The 19808-nt window shown below is 44.0% G+C and overlaps 1 protein-coding gene and 1 pseudogene across 5 annotated transcripts in view; one reads left to right on the top strand and one right to left on the bottom strand.

Moving 5' to 3' along the window:
• Nucleotides 1-4287: 4287 nt before the first annotated feature.
• LOC147016747 (histone H3-like) lies at nucleotides 4288-5149 on the top strand (annotated as a pseudogene).
• Nucleotides 5150-5663: 514 nt separating this feature from the next.
• The window catches only part of LOC147016746 (stabilizer of axonemal microtubules 2-like), a 35446-nt gene continuing 21301 nt past the window's right edge, over nucleotides 5664-19808 (bottom strand). For all 5 annotated transcript variants that reach the window (XM_085845690.1, XM_085845693.1, XM_085845688.1 and 2 more), the window contains one exon: nucleotides 5664-7204. In XM_085845690.1, the coding sequence (XP_085701816.1) occupies nucleotides 6201-7204 (1004 nt within the window). In that variant the 3' untranslated portion in view covers nucleotides 5664-6200. The remainder of the gene's footprint in view (nucleotides 7205-19808) is intronic.

Here is a 19808-nt window from a genome sequence, read left to right as displayed (position 1 = left end):
GTGTGTGTGTGTGTGTGTTTGGGTGTGTGCCAGCTCCACTATGAGCCATAGATCAAGTAAAAAGTTTAACAGTGAAGTATGCAATATATGTACAGGTATGATTTGAAGTATCATTGTTGAATACCACAATGATATGCCTGATTTATTCTGAAATTAACTTCAACCAGAGGATGTATATGTATTGTTACGTTTGTTTGGGGGAGGGGAGGGTAGATATCACCATAGAGCAGATTGGAATGTACATAGTAGCATGGTCCATATACGAGTAGTTAGCCCATCTTGATGTAATAAGTAGGGAAACCTTAGCTTAAGAATTGTCTTGTTTGAATGTGTGCCATACAGGGGGTGGTACATGGTAATAATTCGGGATTATGGTAAGGAAATTGTGTGTAAAACCTTTATGTCAACCTCGACCAGGAGGTGCCGGGAGACTTGGCATGAGAGAAGAGTATTTGTCGCCTCCCAAAGGGTGGAGGTCGGATCGCCTCGAGGGGGAGGGGGAGTTTTTCGTTACCCCAAGAGAAGAAGGTGGAGGTAATCAGGCAGTTGGAAGTCGGAGACGATGGAGGAGAATTTGAAAGTCTGAGGAGAACGTGGCTGGGAGTGGGGTGTGCGAGTCTGAGGCGAACACGATAGAAGGAGGAAAAATCAGATGAAAAGGAGTTTTAAGGAGGTTGCCCTACCTGTCTGCCCAACATTTCTTCTTTCCTGCCTTGCCCTGTTTGTCTACCTGCCCATGTGCCTTCATCTCATTGTCCTGATCTTCGTCTCCCCATTGTCTGCTCACCTCCTAGTCATCCTCCTCGTCCCTCCTCATCACCTGCTTGTTTCCCACTACCACCAGAGCTGAGTTCCCCATTTTTTTTGTCTGAGTGACGTAAGTGACTGAGTCTGGTGTGTGGTGCCCTTGGTCTTTAGATTTCTTACATTAACCTTGTATATAATTATTTATTACTAGTATTCCCTTCCTTCCTTCCCAACCCGCCGTCATATTCCTTTCATCGGGTCAATCTTCCCCTGGTTGTTTGGGTTATGGGAAATAAACCCGTTGGTTTTACAAAAACTTTGAGGTTTTCATGTCTCTCCTCACGACCCACACACGCGTTGTCAGCCATCAATTCGGAACGTCCCCTCAGGAGTTAAGCCACTCGGACATCGCGGGATTTTAACATCCCGCCACGATGAGCTTGACGTCAGTCGAGCCATCAACACTACAATATGTATGTATGCACAGGTGGTGGACAGAAAAGTGGAAACACCTGGGTAAATGAGCAACACCAAGTAACGGCTTCCACACAAGTGTGGCCCATGTGCTATTAAGCAAATAAAATCCCAGCATGGTTAGGGACATGTATAAAAATGCGGCGCAGGCCTGGTTGCCATAATTATGGCAAGCATGGCTGAAAGAAGAGACCCCCTCCCCACCACCAATGCCACCATCCACAGAGCATGTGTTGGTGCCCCAATGATTTGATGAGCATGATATTGATGTTGTCAATATAATTGATGGCCTTCTCAGTCCCCAGACCAATCGAGCATATCTGGGACGACGCCTGAGACAACATTTTCCACCTACATCAAACAGGTGTCAGTTTAATGACTTTCTCGTGGACGAATGGTGCCGCATCACTCCTGCAGAATTCCAGATGCTGGTGAATTCTATGCCATGGTGAATACTGGCCGTATTGGACGCACGTGATGGCCCAACACCTGATTAAGTGACATTACATTAGTGTTCCTATTTTTTTTGGTTCACTACCTGGCTGGATGTACTGTATGCATGTATGTTCATATAACCATGTTCTGTGATAATTGGATTATTTAAATGGTTTCAAATTAAATTATTTTGTGAGCACATATCTTTACAATTGACTTCCAGCTTAAGTTTCCCCCCAAAAGTCATGTACTCATTTTAATTTAAGAAAAATGTAATCCCTGGAGTTTCGTCTACATCCATACAGTGGCCTGCAAAAGTATTCACCCCCTGCCAATAATGCCACATTTAGATGAATTACAAATTATGGAGAAACAGTTTTTCCAAATGAACTTTCTTATTCATAACTGAAGAGACCCAACTAAACACTGTTATAGTTGAAGGAGGTTACATGTCAGGAATATGTGCAAAAAAAAAAGTACAAATCAAAATTCACTGGTTGTAAAAGTATTCAGCCTCAGTACTTGGTGGAAGCACCTTTTGCAGCAATAACTGCTGAGTCTTTTTGGGTAGATCTCTACCAGCTTTGTACAGTGAGATTCTTCATTTGCCATTCTTTGCTTTGCCCATTCTTCATGTGAAAATTGCTCAAATTCTGCCAAATTTGATGGCGATCGTTGATGAATTGCAATCTTCAAATCTCACCATGAATGTTTAATTGGGTTCAAGTCAAGACTTTGACTGGGGCTACTCAAGAACATTTATTTTCTTCTTATTCAGCCACTCCAGTGTGGCTTTAGCTTTGTGCTTCAGATCATTGTCCTGCTGAAATGTGAATCTCCTACCCAGTTTCAGATTAATAGCTGACACAAGCAGGTTTTCATCAAGGATTCTCCTGTACTTTGTACTGTCCATTTTCCCTTCTATCCTGACAAGTTTGCCAGTTTTACTGATAAAAAGCAGTCCCATTAAATGATGCTGCCCCCACTATGCTTGACAGTAGGGATGGTGTTCATTTGGTGATGTGCAATGGTAGGTTTGCACCAGACGTAACTCTTTGAATTTAGACCAAAAAATCCAATTTTTATCTCGTGTGACCACAAAGCCTTTCTCCACAAACCTGCAGTATCATTAAGATGCTTTTTCGCAAACTCTACACGAGCTTTTAGATGTATCTTTTTCAGTCATGGTTTCTTTCTTGCCACCTGTTCATTGAGGCCAACTTTGTAAAGTGAACGGGAGATTGGTGATTGATGAACACTGACCCCCATCTCGGACATAGAGCCTTGCAGATCTTTCAAAGTCATTGTTGGATTTACAGTGACATCCCAAACCAGTTTCCTGCTTGTACGACTGCTGAGTTTGGATGGGTGACCTGATCTGGGTTGAGTCTGGGCGGTATGATACGTCTTCCATTTCTTGATGATGGATTTCACCAAACTCAAAGGGATAATGTGACTTTTTAAAATATTTTTATAACCCTCTTCTGAACTGTGCTTCTCCACCACTTTATGTTTGACTTATTTGGAAAGCTCTTTGGTCTTCATGTTTGCCTTGTTGGTTGACCAAGAGAGTTTCACCTTAAAACTCATTTGATAAGTGGGGAATCTTAAATTGAGTTAAACCACTAATTACACACAGGTGAAACCTATTACACTTATTTTGTAACCTTTAAAACAAATAATTTGCTCCTGAAGTGATTTAGGATTAATTAGGTAAAGGGTTTGAATACTTATGCAACTGAGAATCATCTGATTTTCTCTGTTAACCTGACTTATTCACATTTTATCTACTTTTTTTAGCTTTATCACTTTGGAATAGTTTGTGAAGACTATATATATATATATAAAGTTTGATTTGAAAGCATCATGGAATAAGCTCAGGTGGCATCAAAATGTGAAATCTTTGGAGGTGGTGAATACTTTTGCAGACCACTGTATGTATGATCATTGTAGAATCGAAAATTGCTATCCCAATCACCACCAAATTTTACAGACATGCTTGGTGTACCCAGCGGCATGTCGTGTGTGCAAAATAATTACCAACCCCCAACCCTCACCCTGGACTAGTGATTTTCATCTGCACACAGAGAATAGTGTTAGTGATTTAACCACTGACCCCTGCTGGAGGGAGGGAGTATTGACACATTATTTCACTCCAGGAAGGAATGGGTGTAACTGTTACAAAAAAGAGACGCGTCCATCTGTCCACCACGTAAAGAAGAAGCAGGACCTCAAACAGGGAAGGGGTACATCCATCCATCCATTGGGACCATACTCTGTGCAGAGTGTTGGTGCCACCTCAGCAGTCTCCTTGGCTATTGGGCACAATCCTGGATGAGTCGCCACTCCGACACAAGATACCATCAAGCTGGCACTCATTTTGCCGACCTCGGAAGGATGACAGGCAGAGTCAACCCCACCTGGTATTAATTCAACAGCTGAGTGGGATTTGAACTCAGGATCTTCGAATCCCAAGTCCACCACCCTAACCACGAAGCCAACACCAGGCATAAGGGGTACAATTGACACCATATTTTGCTCCCAGTGGGAGTATGTATCACTAGTGTATAAATGTACTGGATTGATGAAAGTACGAAGGGAACGGGTGGGGGGGGGGGTGGTTCTCGGAAATCTACCTTCGCTCCTATCCACAAGATAGAAATCAGAGATTATATATAGATCTTTTCTATCCACTTAGGATGTAATACAACCTCGAAGTGGCCTCATTTGCTTCCTTTTGTTGAGAGAATATTTTTGAATTTTTCTTCGGATGAAACTGAACACCGGTAAGTCGACTGGTGGAAAGGTGCCGCGAAGGGAATTGGCGACCAAGGCGGCAAGGAAAAGCATGTCAGCCACCAGTGATGTGAAAAAACCACATCGTTACCGGCCTGGAACTGTGGCACTGCGTGAGAACCATCACTACCAAAAGTCAACTGAGCTGCTCATTCACAAGCTGTTGTTTCAGCGCCTTTCAAGACCGACTTGCATTTCCAGATCTCCGCTGTGATGGTACTGCAGGAGTCGAGCAAGGCCTACCTCATCAGTTTGTTTGAGGACACTAATTTGTGCGTGATTCATGCCAAGTTTATCACCATCATGCCTAAGGACATCCAGCAAGCACGACAAATCCCCGGGGAGCGAGCTTGAACTGCTTCTGCTATCTGTCTTCTCCTCTCTCCTCTCCGTCCTTGCCCCCTTCCCCTGCTCTGTGTGAGATATGTCATATGTTCCCCCCCCCCTTCCCATATTTCTGCAGGGCGCTCAAGGTCCGCGAGCAACCCCCTTCTGATAAAACTACCAAAATCAAGAATTGCTGCTCACCTTCACTCTTTCATTCCTCTTTTTCCTAAGCTTTGGAACAAACTCCCACACTCTCTTCAATCCCACTCTTCCCTGCAGGTCTTCAAAGCAGCTGTTCACCACCATCTCTCATCTTTCCCCATCCAAAACCACGATCTTTTCTACCCAAGCTAATCCACCCCAAACCCACCTCCTTCAAATTCCCTGCTTTCCTTCCTGAAAGTCCCTGTCATGTCCATCTTGTTTACTCTGTGTACCCCGCCCCATCCCTCTCCCTTCCACAGACATCCTCATGTCTCTGTCCCCACTGTTTTGTCCTTCCTTTTCCCGCCCCTCTCGTGTCCTACTCCCCTTGTACATTCTGTGATGTCAATGGATTGCAATCGTATACGAGCCTCGACATTGTGTTCAAAATGTTTTTTTATGCCACTATTAATTTGTAATTGGTCATTGGCTTTGATACCAATATAAATTTTTATTACAGACGCTCGACATCAAAAAGCTACATATATCGAACAAACAGTTTCCAATGAAGCACCTCACTGCCATTAGAGCATTTAAATTGCATCAGATGTGATAAATGTGAATTGATGCTCCCAGCTTGCCGGCTTGATGACAGACACCATTTGCAGTTTTGCCACCTCCATCCCTACCCAGTTTAGAATCCCGCGCGAGCATGGGAAACTTGCTGGTATTGCACAATAATCTTAATGTTCTTTTAATTTTTGTACATACAAGCGACTCTAATGGAAGGGTGATAATCAGCTTGTAAAAAGCATAAGCAAATGATATTATTTCTACAAGGTGGTGAAATAAACAGTTAACTACCCACATTGTGGCGTTTCGAAAGTGCCCAAGTGTTTCATAAAATATCGATTCAACTTTGATTAAATGTTCCATGTATTGGCAATAAGGTTTTATGTACATAGATAATTAAGTGATTGTTTTGCACAAACATCTAGAATCATCACTGCAAAAGAAAAATGTGATCAACGTGAGAAATATAATTTAAAATTATCCTCTGATTGAAGCTTCACAAAAACGAAACCCAGTGAGGCAAACCCAGCAAGGGTTTGATTATTAAACCTATTAAGCATAGTAATTAAATATAATAATTAAACATAGTAATATTGATTAAACATAGTAAAGCTATGATTATTAAAGATCTCAAATGATGTTCCTGAGATGATGATGATGATATGATTAAATTCTTGATTTGGTTATTAATTTTCTCAATGCAGTTAAGTAGTTGCAACTAACACTTCACAGTTGTCACAGGTGATGTCAGAAGGCAGATGGTGGTTTGTGGCCACCGAGTTGGAAACTGAGCGATACATACGGTGGCCGTGAGGATCTTCCGAGTCGTAGACATATCCTTGTGGAACGGAGTACATTGCCGGGCAAACTTCGTTGTGTTTTGCGGTGAATTCGTTTTGGTAGTTGGTTGTTCCATCGAAAGGTATATCACTTTGGATGGCAACGTTTGGTGGCTTAAAATTCTGCATCGTCAGTGGGGAGTGCGGCACAAAATGCTGTCTGAAGGTGGTCAAGTTCTCCATATTGCCGATGGGAGGCTGGATTGCTTGAGGTTTACGGAATGGTTCACGCCTGCTCACTTGCCATTGGCGGTAGTCTTCTCTGGTAGTGCTTTGGCCTTCAAAAGGCCCATTGCTAATTTCTATTGTGGACGAATGCGGTTTGCCAGGGATTGGACGTTGAACTTCAAATGGACGGAACATCAGCTGTGTGGTTGTGGTCAGGTCCATGTCACCAGTCGGAGGCTCATATGGTTTGGCCTGTGGTACTTCACGCTTGCACACTGACCATGTGGGGAACCTCTCCTTCATTTCAGAGAGCCCTTCAAAGGGGGCACTGGTATCTGCTATCTCAGATTTAGGTTTGCAACTTTGTATAGGTTCTCCAGCCTTGCCCATGAAATCTCTCCGGTGTACCGTCAGGTCATCCAGGGGCTTGCTGCTTTGTGTATATGGCTCTGGCACATGGCGAGGCCATGGTTCAACTGTCTTTGCAACAAAAGTCGTCTTATGCACTGTTTGCCCATCAAAATCGCCATCATAAAGCTTGTTATCTGGACCAGGGCGGCAGCTTTGACGAGGGGCCCCTTCCTTGGAGGTGAAATCTATTTGGTTTGTGGTAAGATGTCCAAACTTTGAGCTGGGTGGCACATAGCGACATTCTGGTTTTGTTGACTCATTCTTGCTGATCGGCCATCGTTTGAATTCATCTGCAACAGAATCACACGTGATGGAATTTTAGACTTGCTTATGCTTCAGTCACATTTGGCTCGGTGGCCGTAGGGTCTAAAAAAAAATCTACGGCCACTAGCAATTATAGGGCGGCCGCAGTAGTTCCACGGTCACACAATGTAACAGTCACATATGTTTTTATTTTTCGGGTAGCCGCAGGGGGTATTTAGAAATTATGGAGACTGAAAACGTGGGGGTGCCGTACGGTCTTTGATTTGATGTCGCACGGTGACCTTAGGGCGTCCCTGCGGCGGCCATAGAATTTAAGGCAGATGCAAGGTAGCCTCAAGGTGACCGCAGGGGGACCCTAAGGTGAACGTGCGGCCAGACGGACGGTAACGAGTGGGTATATATGCCAGTTCTTTTTCATGTGTATATCATATCTCATATCTGTCATATAGATTGTGGACCAGGTTATATACAGATGTGCTGTATAAACTGTATAATATGCTGTAATAATATACAATATGAAATGTGATGATGTGTGTGGTAAACACCTATACTCCGATCTCTAGTGGTAGCGCACGGTGGACGCAGACTGCCACGGAGGCCGTACGTAGGACGCACGGCGGGCGTAGGGGAACCGTGCGTCGACCCTGCGTTGCCCACAGGTAGTCACACAGACCGCAAGGCCACCGTACGGTGAACACAGGGATGCCTTAGGACTACCCTACGGCGACCGTGGAAATAGTGCGGCCGCCGTAATTTTTGGGGGGTTGGTAAAATTCATTTTTCATTGATAAGAGCCTACGGCAGCCGCACGGTCGACGCAGACTGCCACGGAGGCCGTGCGTAGGACGCACGGTGGGTGTAGGGGAACCGTGCGTTGACCCTGCGTTGCCCGCAGGTAGTCACACAGACCACAAGGCCACCGTACGTTGAACACAGGGACGCCTTAGGACTACCCTACGGCGACCGTGGAAATAGTGCGGCCGCCGTAATTTTTGGGGGGTTGGCAAAATTCATTTTTCATTGATAAGAGCCTACGGCAGCCGCACGAATAATGCAAGCCCACCGCACGCCTTACGTACGGTCGACGTGGAACACATCTACGTCATGGCTACGGCTTGTCGAATTGCTACGGCCAACCTAGAAATGAAAAAAGTTATAACTCCGCGCTTTAATTCCACAGAGACCCCTACGGCCTGTAAAAGACAGCCATATGGCGTAGGGACACCCTGAGACTACTTCAGAAACTCTGCGGCTGCCGCACGTTTCTGTGAATTCGGGGGGGGGGGGTACGGCCGCCGTATCCTAGCCGTAGAGCAAATGTGACTCATGCTTTAATCATGGGTAATGTGAAAACCACAATGGTAAGGGAAATTCATTTTGAATCGGACTGTATAATATTTTTCAAGGATACGACTAGCATCCTGCAAACGCATTGACATAATTATGTGATGCTGATGTTCTACCAAATTGTTTTTTTTTTACTATACATTGGCTATACAGAATTTTTGCTGCAAGTACCAGGATAGATTGTATTCTTCAGGTTTTCAAAAACACCAGGTGGAGCTCCGACTTCCTGCTGTAATCATATAATGATTGATCATTTAATTATATCGGTCTTTCTGCCGTGATAAAATGTAATAGTCCTGATTTTGAAGCATTGCTATGCACAGCAGTCCAGTCATCCAGAGATTCATACCTGACATTGTACCTTCTTTTTTCTCAACCCTACATATAGTACTGTACAGTATTTACATTTGGACCATCTATGGGAAAATATTTCATATTTTCCAATATATTATAAATGGGAAAATGTATAATACTTATATTAAAAAATATATATTATACAGTACTGTGCAAAAGTCTGAGGCCATCTCAAAAATATACATTCTCATTGTCACATTTTGATACCCGAAGGCCTGTGCCGGCTTAGCCAAAAAGCATGGGACATTTGAGGTGGCAAGTGTCTTATGTCAGCCTGTTGAACAGTGCGGATCAGGTCACCAGAGCCCGTCTTTTGGCTGCAGCCACTAAGGAAAGCGGGAAATGGCTTCATGCAGTCCCTGTTCCCTCTTCGGGAACACAGCTTCACCCTGAGTCTTTACATGTTACGGTTGCACTACGAGTTGGAGCATCAGTCTGTGAGTGACATAAATGTCGATGAGGCAGTATGATGGATACACTTGGACACCATGGTCAGTCGTGCCATTTCAGTGCCGGTCAATCTTTTAGACATTCGGCCTTAAACGATGTGGTCAAACATGCCCTTTATGGGGCAGGGATACCATCTGTCCTGGAACCTCTTGGTGTAGACCTTGAAAAAAACACCCGCCCGGATGGCTTGACCATTGTCCCATACAAGAATGGGAAAAACTAAACCTGGGATTGCACTTGCATCGACACTTTTGCCAAATCACAAGTTTACAATACAGCCTTAATGGCTGGAGCGGCCGCCACCGATGAGGAAGTTCTGAAACGCAATAAATACACCGGCCTCAGCCAAACTTATTTATTCAAACCAATTGCCATCGAAACAACCAGAGTGTATGGCCGATCTATGTCCAACAGCATTAGTGATAGTGGTAGAAGGCTCGTTGCATCCACTGGCGATACAAGACAACTGGTCAGGTTCAAGCAGTGACTGAGCTTGACCGTCCAGCGGGGAAACGCTATTAGTATTCTGGCTTCGGCATGGAAAGAACAAAATCCCACATTAACACCATTTCAAAGTCTGTTTTGGGGGGCATTGTGGGGGTTTACTCATTTATTTTGTTTTGTTTGTTTTTTTCTTTTTAAAAACTCCATCTTAAAATGATGGATAAAAAAAAAGAATTAGGATGAAAAGTAGAAGTAACAATAAAAGTATGTATCATCTATAATTGCAGCCTAAGAGGTGTTTTACATGTTTTGGATGGCAATGACTTTGACCTTTTGACTAATTTTGACCAAATTTTATACATATATACAGTATGACACATGTGTACAAATAAGCTGTGTAAGTTTCAATCTGATATATTAAAAAATTATTGAGGTCTGGCAATAAAATTTATAATGATTATATTTTATTAAGCAAACAAAACAATATTTGGTAGGACAACCTTTTTGGTGGTTTTTCATCTTTCCTCCTGTCCAAATAATCCGAGACAGCGTCTATGATGTTCAAGTCAGGGCTTTGAGGAGGCCATTCTAATAGGTGTTGACTTCCTGACTGCTTTTCTTTGTAAATGTATTTTAATGACGGTTGCAGTGTGCTTGGGGTCATTGTCGTGCTGGAAAACAAAGTTGTCACCAATTTGCCTCGTTCCTGACAGGATACTTTGGTGGATTAGGATATGCTTGTCAGCATTCATTATTCCTTCAATTCTCACCAAATTACCAACATCAGCAGCAGAAATACATCCGCAAACCTGAACAGAACCTCCACCATGCTTCACAGTCGGTTGTAGATGTATCGCCTTCTACACTTCTGATTTGACTTCTAATTCCATGGAAGTTTGATCGGCAGTACATTTTTCCAGTTCATCAAAACTAAGTTTTCCGAATCAGATCCATCCCACCCATTGGGACCATACTCTGTACAGAGCGTTGGTGCTGTCGAAGCAGTCTCCTTGGCTATTGGGTACAATCCTGGACGGGTCACCACTCCGACGCAGGATACTCGAATGACTTAATCATCCCAGAAAGCTCGTACTCACTTTGCCGACCTCGGAAGGATGGCAGGCTGAGTCAACCCCCTGGTGAATTAATTCAGCGGGAAACGAGGCTTGAACTCAGGACCCTTGGATCCCAAGCCACCACCCTAACCACTGAGCCAACGCCAGGCATAGATCCATCACATGTTTGTTATATTCGCATCTCTGTGTTGCTTTTGTATTTTCCTCCAGTTTTCCAATGTTAAGCCATATCTTGTTGTGCTGTATTGTCAAATCTGTGTCCAAGTGAATGTGTGGCCTACTCGCATCGGCCTCATCGAGTCAGCATGCAAAGTATCCGCTCTGATGCCAAGTGCATTGTTCTGCTTCTTTTCTCTCAAGTATTGTCCTTTCAGCTTCATAAACTTCATCCTCTCCCCCCTCCTCACTTCAAAAAAAAAACAAAACAAACAAAACTAGAAGGGCACTCAGTAAAGTGCATACCTCCGCCATGTAATGCCTGATCCAAGAGAACATATCGGGCCCTATACATTTTTGAAATATCATGCTGTACAGTACTATATCGTTTTTAGCCCTATCACTCAATGGTGAAGAATCACTTTGAAAATTAAATCATTCTCATATCCAGATCCGGATTCATATCTTCACGAAAATCGAACCAATTCGTCCTTGTCACACACCCAATGTGTCCACCACGTTTCGTCCGAATCCGTCCACAACTTTTTGAGATATTGTGCTATATATCATGTTGGCCCCATCTCTCAATGGTGAAGAATCACTTTAAAATTATAGTAGTCAAATCCGGATCCTGATCTTCACCAAAATCTAATCAGTTTGTCCTTGTCACACACCAAACCTGTCCACAAAATTTCATCCGGATCCGTCCACAGCTTTTTGAGATATCCTGTACACAGACAAACAGACAGACAAACAGAGAGAAAGGGGTGAAAACATAACCTCCTTCACCTTCGGTGGTGGAGGTAAATATTTTTCACTACAAAAATAAAAATCAAACTCAATCTGCCTGTACTTCCTTCACTTTATTCCTTCCTTTTCTCAAAACTGTACCTCCAAACTGAATCTTCATTGAACAAAATGCTTCTTCCTTTAAAAGCTTTTAAATACATTTGAAAATGCTTAACTTTCCTTATTTCTCCAAGAATCCTCCACATTCTTCTTCATTACGATGTATTCCTTCCTCTTCTTCTTCTTCACAAGGATTATTTTCCAAACCCATCTCACTCGTAAACGCTTGTTTAATCAACCCTCCTCCCGACAGCATCACTTTCCACTGTACCTTCAACAATCATTCTTTCCACCCCTCCCATGATGTCTGTCTCTGTATATACAGATTGGGAAGTTTGAGAAGTCCAACTTTGAGAGGTTGTCTGCTCATGCCAATCAATTCCCCTTCACGTTCTTTAAATGGTGTCAAACCCCTCCATGTCAGTACCCTCCTCCACATCTCCAAAATGCCCATGTCCTTCAAACCACACTCCTTCTATGTATCCCCCTCAACAACATCCCTGCACTGCATCCCTTCACCCCACCCCACATCTCACACCCTACTAGTTCCCCCTCCATCCCACACCTTTCCAGCTTTGCCCCCCCTCCAATGCCACACCCTCCAAGCTTATTCCATACCGCACCCTCCCAGCTTTTTGTACACATCACCATCCCAACTTCTTCCACATCGCACCCTCCTAGCTTCTTCCACATCACACCTTCCCAGCTTCTCCCCCAGCCCCCAGCACTGCACCTCTCAGCTTCCCCCACCACACTGCACCACAGCCGATTGTGCTCGTGAGAAGGACGAATGCCTTAATTCTGTTTTCTTCCAAACATTGTGTCTCCCATCTCTTGCTTTCTGTACCCACCCTACCCTGTCATACCCAATTTCTCCTGGACTCTGTCTTTTGCACCAATGAAAGGAGAGATGTTTCTGGCAACCCTCGACTGATTCTGCAACTGGACCTGACAGCATCAGCTCACATGTCCAAAAACAACCCTGTTCTGCTGCTCTTGTATATCCTCTTTCTGCTCTGTTCGCCCAAGGTCATCTTACAGCTGCTTGGAAGTCAGCATCACAACAAAACAGAAACAAGGTGCAACAACTGATCCCCTTAACAACAGACCAAACAGCAAGGTCATGGAGTCCTTCATCGCAGGTGACATCAAATTCTTCCTTTTCCTGAACAGACTCATCTCACATCAATTCAGATTCAAACTCAGTCACTCTATCTTGGACATGCTGCTTCTATCCTCTCAACAATAGATGGAGGCCATCAATGTCTGACATCAGATCAGGGATGGTTGTCTGGAGAATCCTCTCATCTCGAAAATTCGATGCAGTCTGATATACAATATATTGAAATTTAATGTATTAATATTGCAAAATAAAATTCATTTTTGTTTCTTTGATAAAGTATGATCATTATATTACCTTTTATTTATCATAATACGTCAATGTGACAATAAACACGTTTATTTTCAAGGTGGCCAAAAATTTTTGCAGAGTAATTATATATATATATATATATATATATATATATATATATATATATATATATATATATATATATATATATATATATATATATATGTACATACAGCTCTGGAAAAAAAATTAAGAGACCACTGCAAAATTATCAGTTTTTCTGGTTTTACTATTTATAGGTAATGTGTTTGAGTAAAATGAACATTTTTGTTTTATTCTAAAAACCACTGACAACATTTCTCCCAAATTCCGAATAAAAATATTGTCATTTAGAGCATTTATTTGCAGAAAATGACAACTGGTCAAAATAACAACAAAGATTCAGTGTTTTCAGACCTCAAATAATACAAACAAAACTTGAGGGGGAGCACTCGGTAGAGTGCAAAACCTCCGCCGCCAATACTGCGAGGTCACTCAAGTGAACCTGATATCCTATTCATTCAATTTGACGTCAACAGTGCTCACAGAGTTATAGTTTGCAACTTTCCGTTTTACTTTTAACTTTTACATACTCAATTCATTCGTCATAACGAGATTCCTTGAGACAGAAATTGATTTTACGTGGGTATATCCACCTGAAGTTCCAAAATCAGCCGCAATTATAATTTTGGCATGTTTTTTGTTGGAAATCACTTATAACATGTAGAAATGCAAAAAAAATAAAAATAAAAAAATCGAAATTTTGTTGAAAAAAAAGTTGCAAAAAATTTTTTTCTCTAAATTTTTTTTTGGGGGGGGGTTGGAAATCACTTAAAACATGTAGAAATGCAAAAAAAAAGAAAATTCAACGATTTTTTCAAAATGGCCGCCATAGCGGCCATATTGGATTTTGGACCAGGTCCAAAATGTAATGGTATGATCCTTGGACCATACCTAACCCCCCCCCACCAAGTTTCGTCGAAATCCGTCGAGGAGTTTTTCCGTAATACTGTTCACAAACAAACAAGCAAACAGAAAGGGGTGAAAACATTAACCTCCGATCTTCGATGGCAGAGGTTAACAAGTTCATATTCATTTTTAAACAACACAATACTAATGTTTTAACTTAGGAAGAGTTCAGAAATCAATATTTTGTGGAATAACTCTGATTTTCAATCACAGCTTTCATGCGTCTTGGCATGCTCTCCACCAGTCTTCCACATTGCTGTTGGGTGACTTTATGCCACTCCTGGCACAAAAATTCAAGCAGCTCAGCTTTGTTTGATGGCTTGTGACCATCCATCTTCCTCTTGATCACATTCCAGAGGTTTTCAATGGGGTTCAGGTCTGGAGATTGGGCTGGCCATGACAGGGTCTTGATCTGATGGTCCTCCATCCACACCTTGATTGACCTGGCTGTGTGACATGGAGCATTGTCCTGCTGGAAAAACCAATCCTCAGAGTTGGGGAACATTGTCAGAGTAGAAGGAAGCATGTGTTATTCCAGGACAACCTTGTACATGGCTTGATTCATGAGTCCTTCACAAAGACAAATCTGCCTGATTCCAGCCTTGCTGAAGCACCCCCAGATCATCACCGATCCTCCACCAAATTTCACAGTGGGTGCGAGACACTGTGGCTTGTAGACCTCTCCAGGTCTCCGTATAACTATTAGACGACCAGGTGTTGGGCAAAGCTAAAAATTGGACTCATCAGAGAAGATGACCTTACTCCAGTCCTCTACGGTCCAATCATTATGGTCTTTTGCAAACAGCCTGGCTCTTCTTTGCTTCTCATTGATGAAGGGCTTTTTTCTCGCTTTGCATGACTTCAGCCCTGCCCCGAGGAGCCTGTTTCGAACCGTCCTCGCCGTGCACTTCACCCCAGCTGCCATTTGCCATTCTTTTTTGTAGGTCACTTGATGTCATCCTTCGGTTGTTAAGTGACATTCTAATGAGTTGGTGGTCATCCCGGTCAGTGTAAAGTCGTTTTCGCCCTCTGCCAGTCTGTAGCTTTGTTGTTCCCAATGTCTGCTGCTTGACCTTTTTCTTATGAACCGCCGTGTTTGAAATTTTAAGGATGGAAGCAACGTGACGCTCACTGTATCCCTCTGCCAGTAAAACCAGAATTGAACCCTTCTTTTCCTCACTCAAAACTTTTCTTTTCAACTCTTTTGGCATGGTCAATAGTTATTTTTTTTGAGGTACTACTAGCACTGTTTTTACCATCCAGCTGGTCCTCTTGCAAGAGGATAGTGATGACCACAGCAGTGGTTTTTATACTTTTCCTTCTTAAATAAGATTCGGTTCAGGGGATCACATAATCAGTACCTCACTAAGTAGAATGAGGTGTGCCTGTGTTGGAATTCAACAGACACTGGAATGGAATGGCTGCCATACATGTAGAGATGCTGATTTAAATTTTTTTGGAGTGGTCTCATTTTTTTTTTCCAGAGCTGTGTGTGTGTGTTAGTGTGTGTGTGTGTGTGTGTGTGTGTGTGTGTGTGTGTGTGTGTGTGTGTGTGTGTGTGTGTGTGTGTGTGTGTGTGTGTCGCAAGGATGTGGCGTTATTCCTCTGCCGACCAATGGGCGTTCGGATTAACCGTGACGTCATTACGGTTGAACCAATTAGTGTCTCCCTTATTGAGACTTGCTTATATAAGCATGCACCTTCACTTCCTCCTTCATTTGCTGTGATTTTTACCCTGAAGAGTGTAGCAAGAAAAGCTTCGGTCACTATTATATCGTGTTTGTTTGCATCTGTATGTATGTATGTATGTATGTATGTATGTATGTATGTATATGTATATGTATATATATATATATATATATATACATATATATATATACATATATATATACATACATACATACACAGCCTGGTGTTGGCGCAGTGGTTAGGGCAGCGGCTTGGGATCCAAAAGGTCCTGAGTTCAAGCCCCGTTGGGCCACTGAATTAATACACCAGGGGGTTGACTCATCCTTCCGAGGTCGGCGAAGTGAGTACCAGTGTACTGGGCCGGTGTATACCCCGGTTAAAATAGGTGTACCATATCCCTGTGTCATAAGAGGCGACCAGGGTTGCGTCAGGAAGGGCATCCGGCGTAAAACATGTGCCAAATCACTATGCGGATCATACGGATGATCCGCTGTGGCGTCCCCCTAACGGAAGCAGCCGAAAGAAGAAGAAGAAGAAGATGGGTATATATATATATATATATATATATATATATATATATATATATATATATATATATATATATATATATACACACATATGAGGTCCATTTAAATAGTAACAGGACTGACTTCACAAAAATTTTATTTCCAAAAATATATTGAAATCACAGCTTGTCCCCTTCAAAATAGTTTCCTTCTCGTCTCACACACTTGTCCATCCTCTTCTTCCACACTTCAATGCACCCCCGGAAGGCTTCTTCTGGAATCCTCTGGAGCTCCTTCGTCACGGCCCTTTTGATGGCCTCCACATCAGGAAATCAGGTCCCCTTGGTCATCCCCTTGAGCTTGGAGAATAGGAAAAAATCACAAGGAGCCAACTCTGGCGAATGCGGGGGTTGCTCCAGAATTGGCATGTTCCTCTGCCAGAAAGTGTTGGATGCTCAGGGCACTGTGAGCAAGGGCGTTGTCATGGTGGAGCACCCAGGCGTTCTCCCACAGATCCCTCCGCTTGTCCAGGACTGATCTCATGAGGTGCCGGAGGATCTCCTTGTACACGTATTGATTCACTGTTTGACCCTGTGGTAGAAACTCGAATGGATGATGCCCTTGATGTCAAAAAACGCGATGAGCATCACCTTGACCTTCGACTTCAACATCCTTGCTTTCTTTGGTCTTGGTGATGCCAGACTTTTCCACTGACAACTCTGCCGTTTGGTCTCGGGATCATATTCGAATATCCACGATTCATCGCCAGTAATGACTCTCCGAGCAGGTCTGGATCATCCTCGAGGCTCTCGATAATGTCTTGACAGACAGTGACTCTTTGCTGTTTCTGGTTCTCGGACAACAGCTTGGGGACGCAAACCTTGCGCATTTCGAGATTTTCAGTGATGATGCTCCAGACAGTGTCCTTGTTGATGGAAAGTTCCTCAGCAATCATCCGATTGCTTCGGATCTGTCGACGATGAGTCGACGATCTGCGCGCACCACCTGCTTCACACTCTCAATGTTGTCTGCCGTTCTGCTCGTTGAAGGTCTTCCAGACCGTGGATAATGTTCAACCTCCTCCCTTCCCTCTTTGAACCTCTTGTGCCATTCAAATGCATGTGTACGTGACGTTTTTTCTTCCCCGTAGACTTGCTTCAACATCGCGAAGGATTCGGAAGGTGTTTTGCCAAGCTTGGCAAGAAACTTCAGATTGGCTCTCTGCTCATGACTCATAGCGTGACGATTCAGACTAGATAACGTGTAAAGCACGACCTGTAAAAAAATCACACAATGAGCGCAGTCAACCATCACCAATCACATATATTGCTGGAATGTTGCAAAAGACTGTGACGCAACCCGTTCATTCAAGTTGTGTCAGTAAACCGGCTGGAATGAACGGATTATCGGGGATAAAACCCCGCCTAAACTCAGATCCGAACCATGCTATGCTGCACCAATTCAAGAAGGGACGGAAACGAACTGGGAACATTTCTAACAAGTTTTATTTGCAGTAAATGAAGACAAAGTAAGACTTAATGTGAATATGCAAGAAGTATTTACAATGATCCAAAAACACTTATTCAGTTCTACTTAAAGACGGACCCACACGCAGACACACACAAAATGAAAAGAAACCCAGAGTCTTTATTGGACCCTCACAGTCGTGGAGAGAGACAAGCTGGGGGCCAGAGTTCGGTGGTGTACCTGACCGTTGGAGGAAGGGCGTGCTCCACGATGCGGCACCTGACAATGGTTACTGGTTTGGTCCCCAGTCGTACGTGTGGGACTCGAGGTTCGTGGTGGAGCTCGGCTGGTGAATGGCCGGGGTCCACAGAGGGGGGTCGGGGTCGCTCTTCCCTTCCTCGTAAAGGGCCAGCAGAGTCACATTCGCCGCCTCAACGCCCACCAAAAACTCTTCAAAAGAACTTTTAAAAGACTCCAAGACCCCCAAAAGACTCTCCAAGACCTCAAAAAGACCCTCCAAGACCTCAAACAGACCACCTGCCTCAGAGAGTGCTCGGGAATTTATGGACCTCCCTCAGCAGGGAGGGGCCTTGGTGAACACACCTCGCTGTCCGCCTCTGATTGGACAGGTCCTACGGCCCACCTTTCTGGGGCAGGGCCTTGGCCCCTGCCGGGAAACCCCAGCCACTCCTCCACGCAGGCCCACACTCGACGAGTAACAGTATCAACGCTGCAATGGCCCCTGCCGGGAAACCCCAGCCAGTCTAACACGCGGATTCATACTTAACGAGTAACAGTATCAATGTTGCACAGGCCGTCGTGCAAGAGTTACAACGTTTGTGGAAGGAACGTTGGTGGAAGCGGCAAGGAACGGCTGCAAGACCATGCCTTGGCAAGTCAGAGTGCTTGTAGATAGCGGGTGGGTCGTGGATGGTGATGGGGAATGGAATGGTTGTTGGTTGTTAGTTGGAGGGTTCGTTGGATGTAAAGATTTAATAACCGAACTAAAAAGAAATCGCAACGCACGCCTTTGATTCTCCCACTAGACAAAAGGAGGGGATCTGACTACACACATACTTAACGACATAACTGACTTTTGGAACATCTGTATGTTGAATGCAAATGCTTTCCAGATCCGTAACAGTATGTATATCCTGCCAGCCATGTCAATTGATGGAAATATGCAACAATATTGTTGTGGTTACCAAATTCGCAAACCACCATTCAGGTCCCTCAGGTGAGGTATCTCGGTAAGTACATGTGTAGTTAGGCCCAAACCCGTTGTCTAGTGGGAATACATGTCATTTATGCGTGCTGCGACTCTTCAGGATAGCCGTTTTTCTTTTACTATCTTTAATTTGGACCAACCGCCATTGTTACAACCACCAACCACAACGCCGCTTCACCACAACCGACACGACCTTCCCGTCACAACTCGCAACCGTCGCATCACCACCGTTCTTGCCCCGCTGTGGGTACCGGTGTTGGACTCGTGCAGGGCGCGCGCCGAACAGCGTGTACAAAATCACGGATTTTGTGCTTCAAAAACGGATCAAAAACGACACACGCCCACTTTTTGCCGTCCAATCGGTGAGCGAGGGGCGAATTGGCCCCGCCCCCAGGGCGATCGATATATGCAAATTTATGGATCAAAAAGCCTTCACGCCCACTTTTTCTCGGGCCAATGGGGAGCGAGGTGAAAGGTCGAAGGGAGGGGGTCAAAGATGAGAGGGCGAAGCTACGGGGCTGATAAAAGGACCGTGTTCGGCAGTCCAGAGAGTCCAGAGGCGGAGAGTAGGAGAGTCGGAAACAGAGAGTCAAGACTTCGCGGGCGGTGGAGTTGGCAAGAAGGAGCTGGTCGGCGTGTGCGTTGGAGTCGGAACGGAGGGGACGGAGCTGTGGAAAGGCAGCGACACCAGACGAGGGGGTGCTC

This window comes from Eptatretus burgeri, chromosome 11 (assembly GCF_056783735.1).
Source record: "Eptatretus burgeri isolate ZD-2024b chromosome 11, Ebu_testis_v1, whole genome shotgun sequence".
Lineage (NCBI taxonomy): Eukaryota > Metazoa > Chordata > Myxini > Myxiniformes > Myxinidae > Eptatretus > Eptatretus burgeri.
Note: the sequence above shows the minus strand (reverse complement) of the source record. Positions and strands in the feature narration are given on the sequence as shown.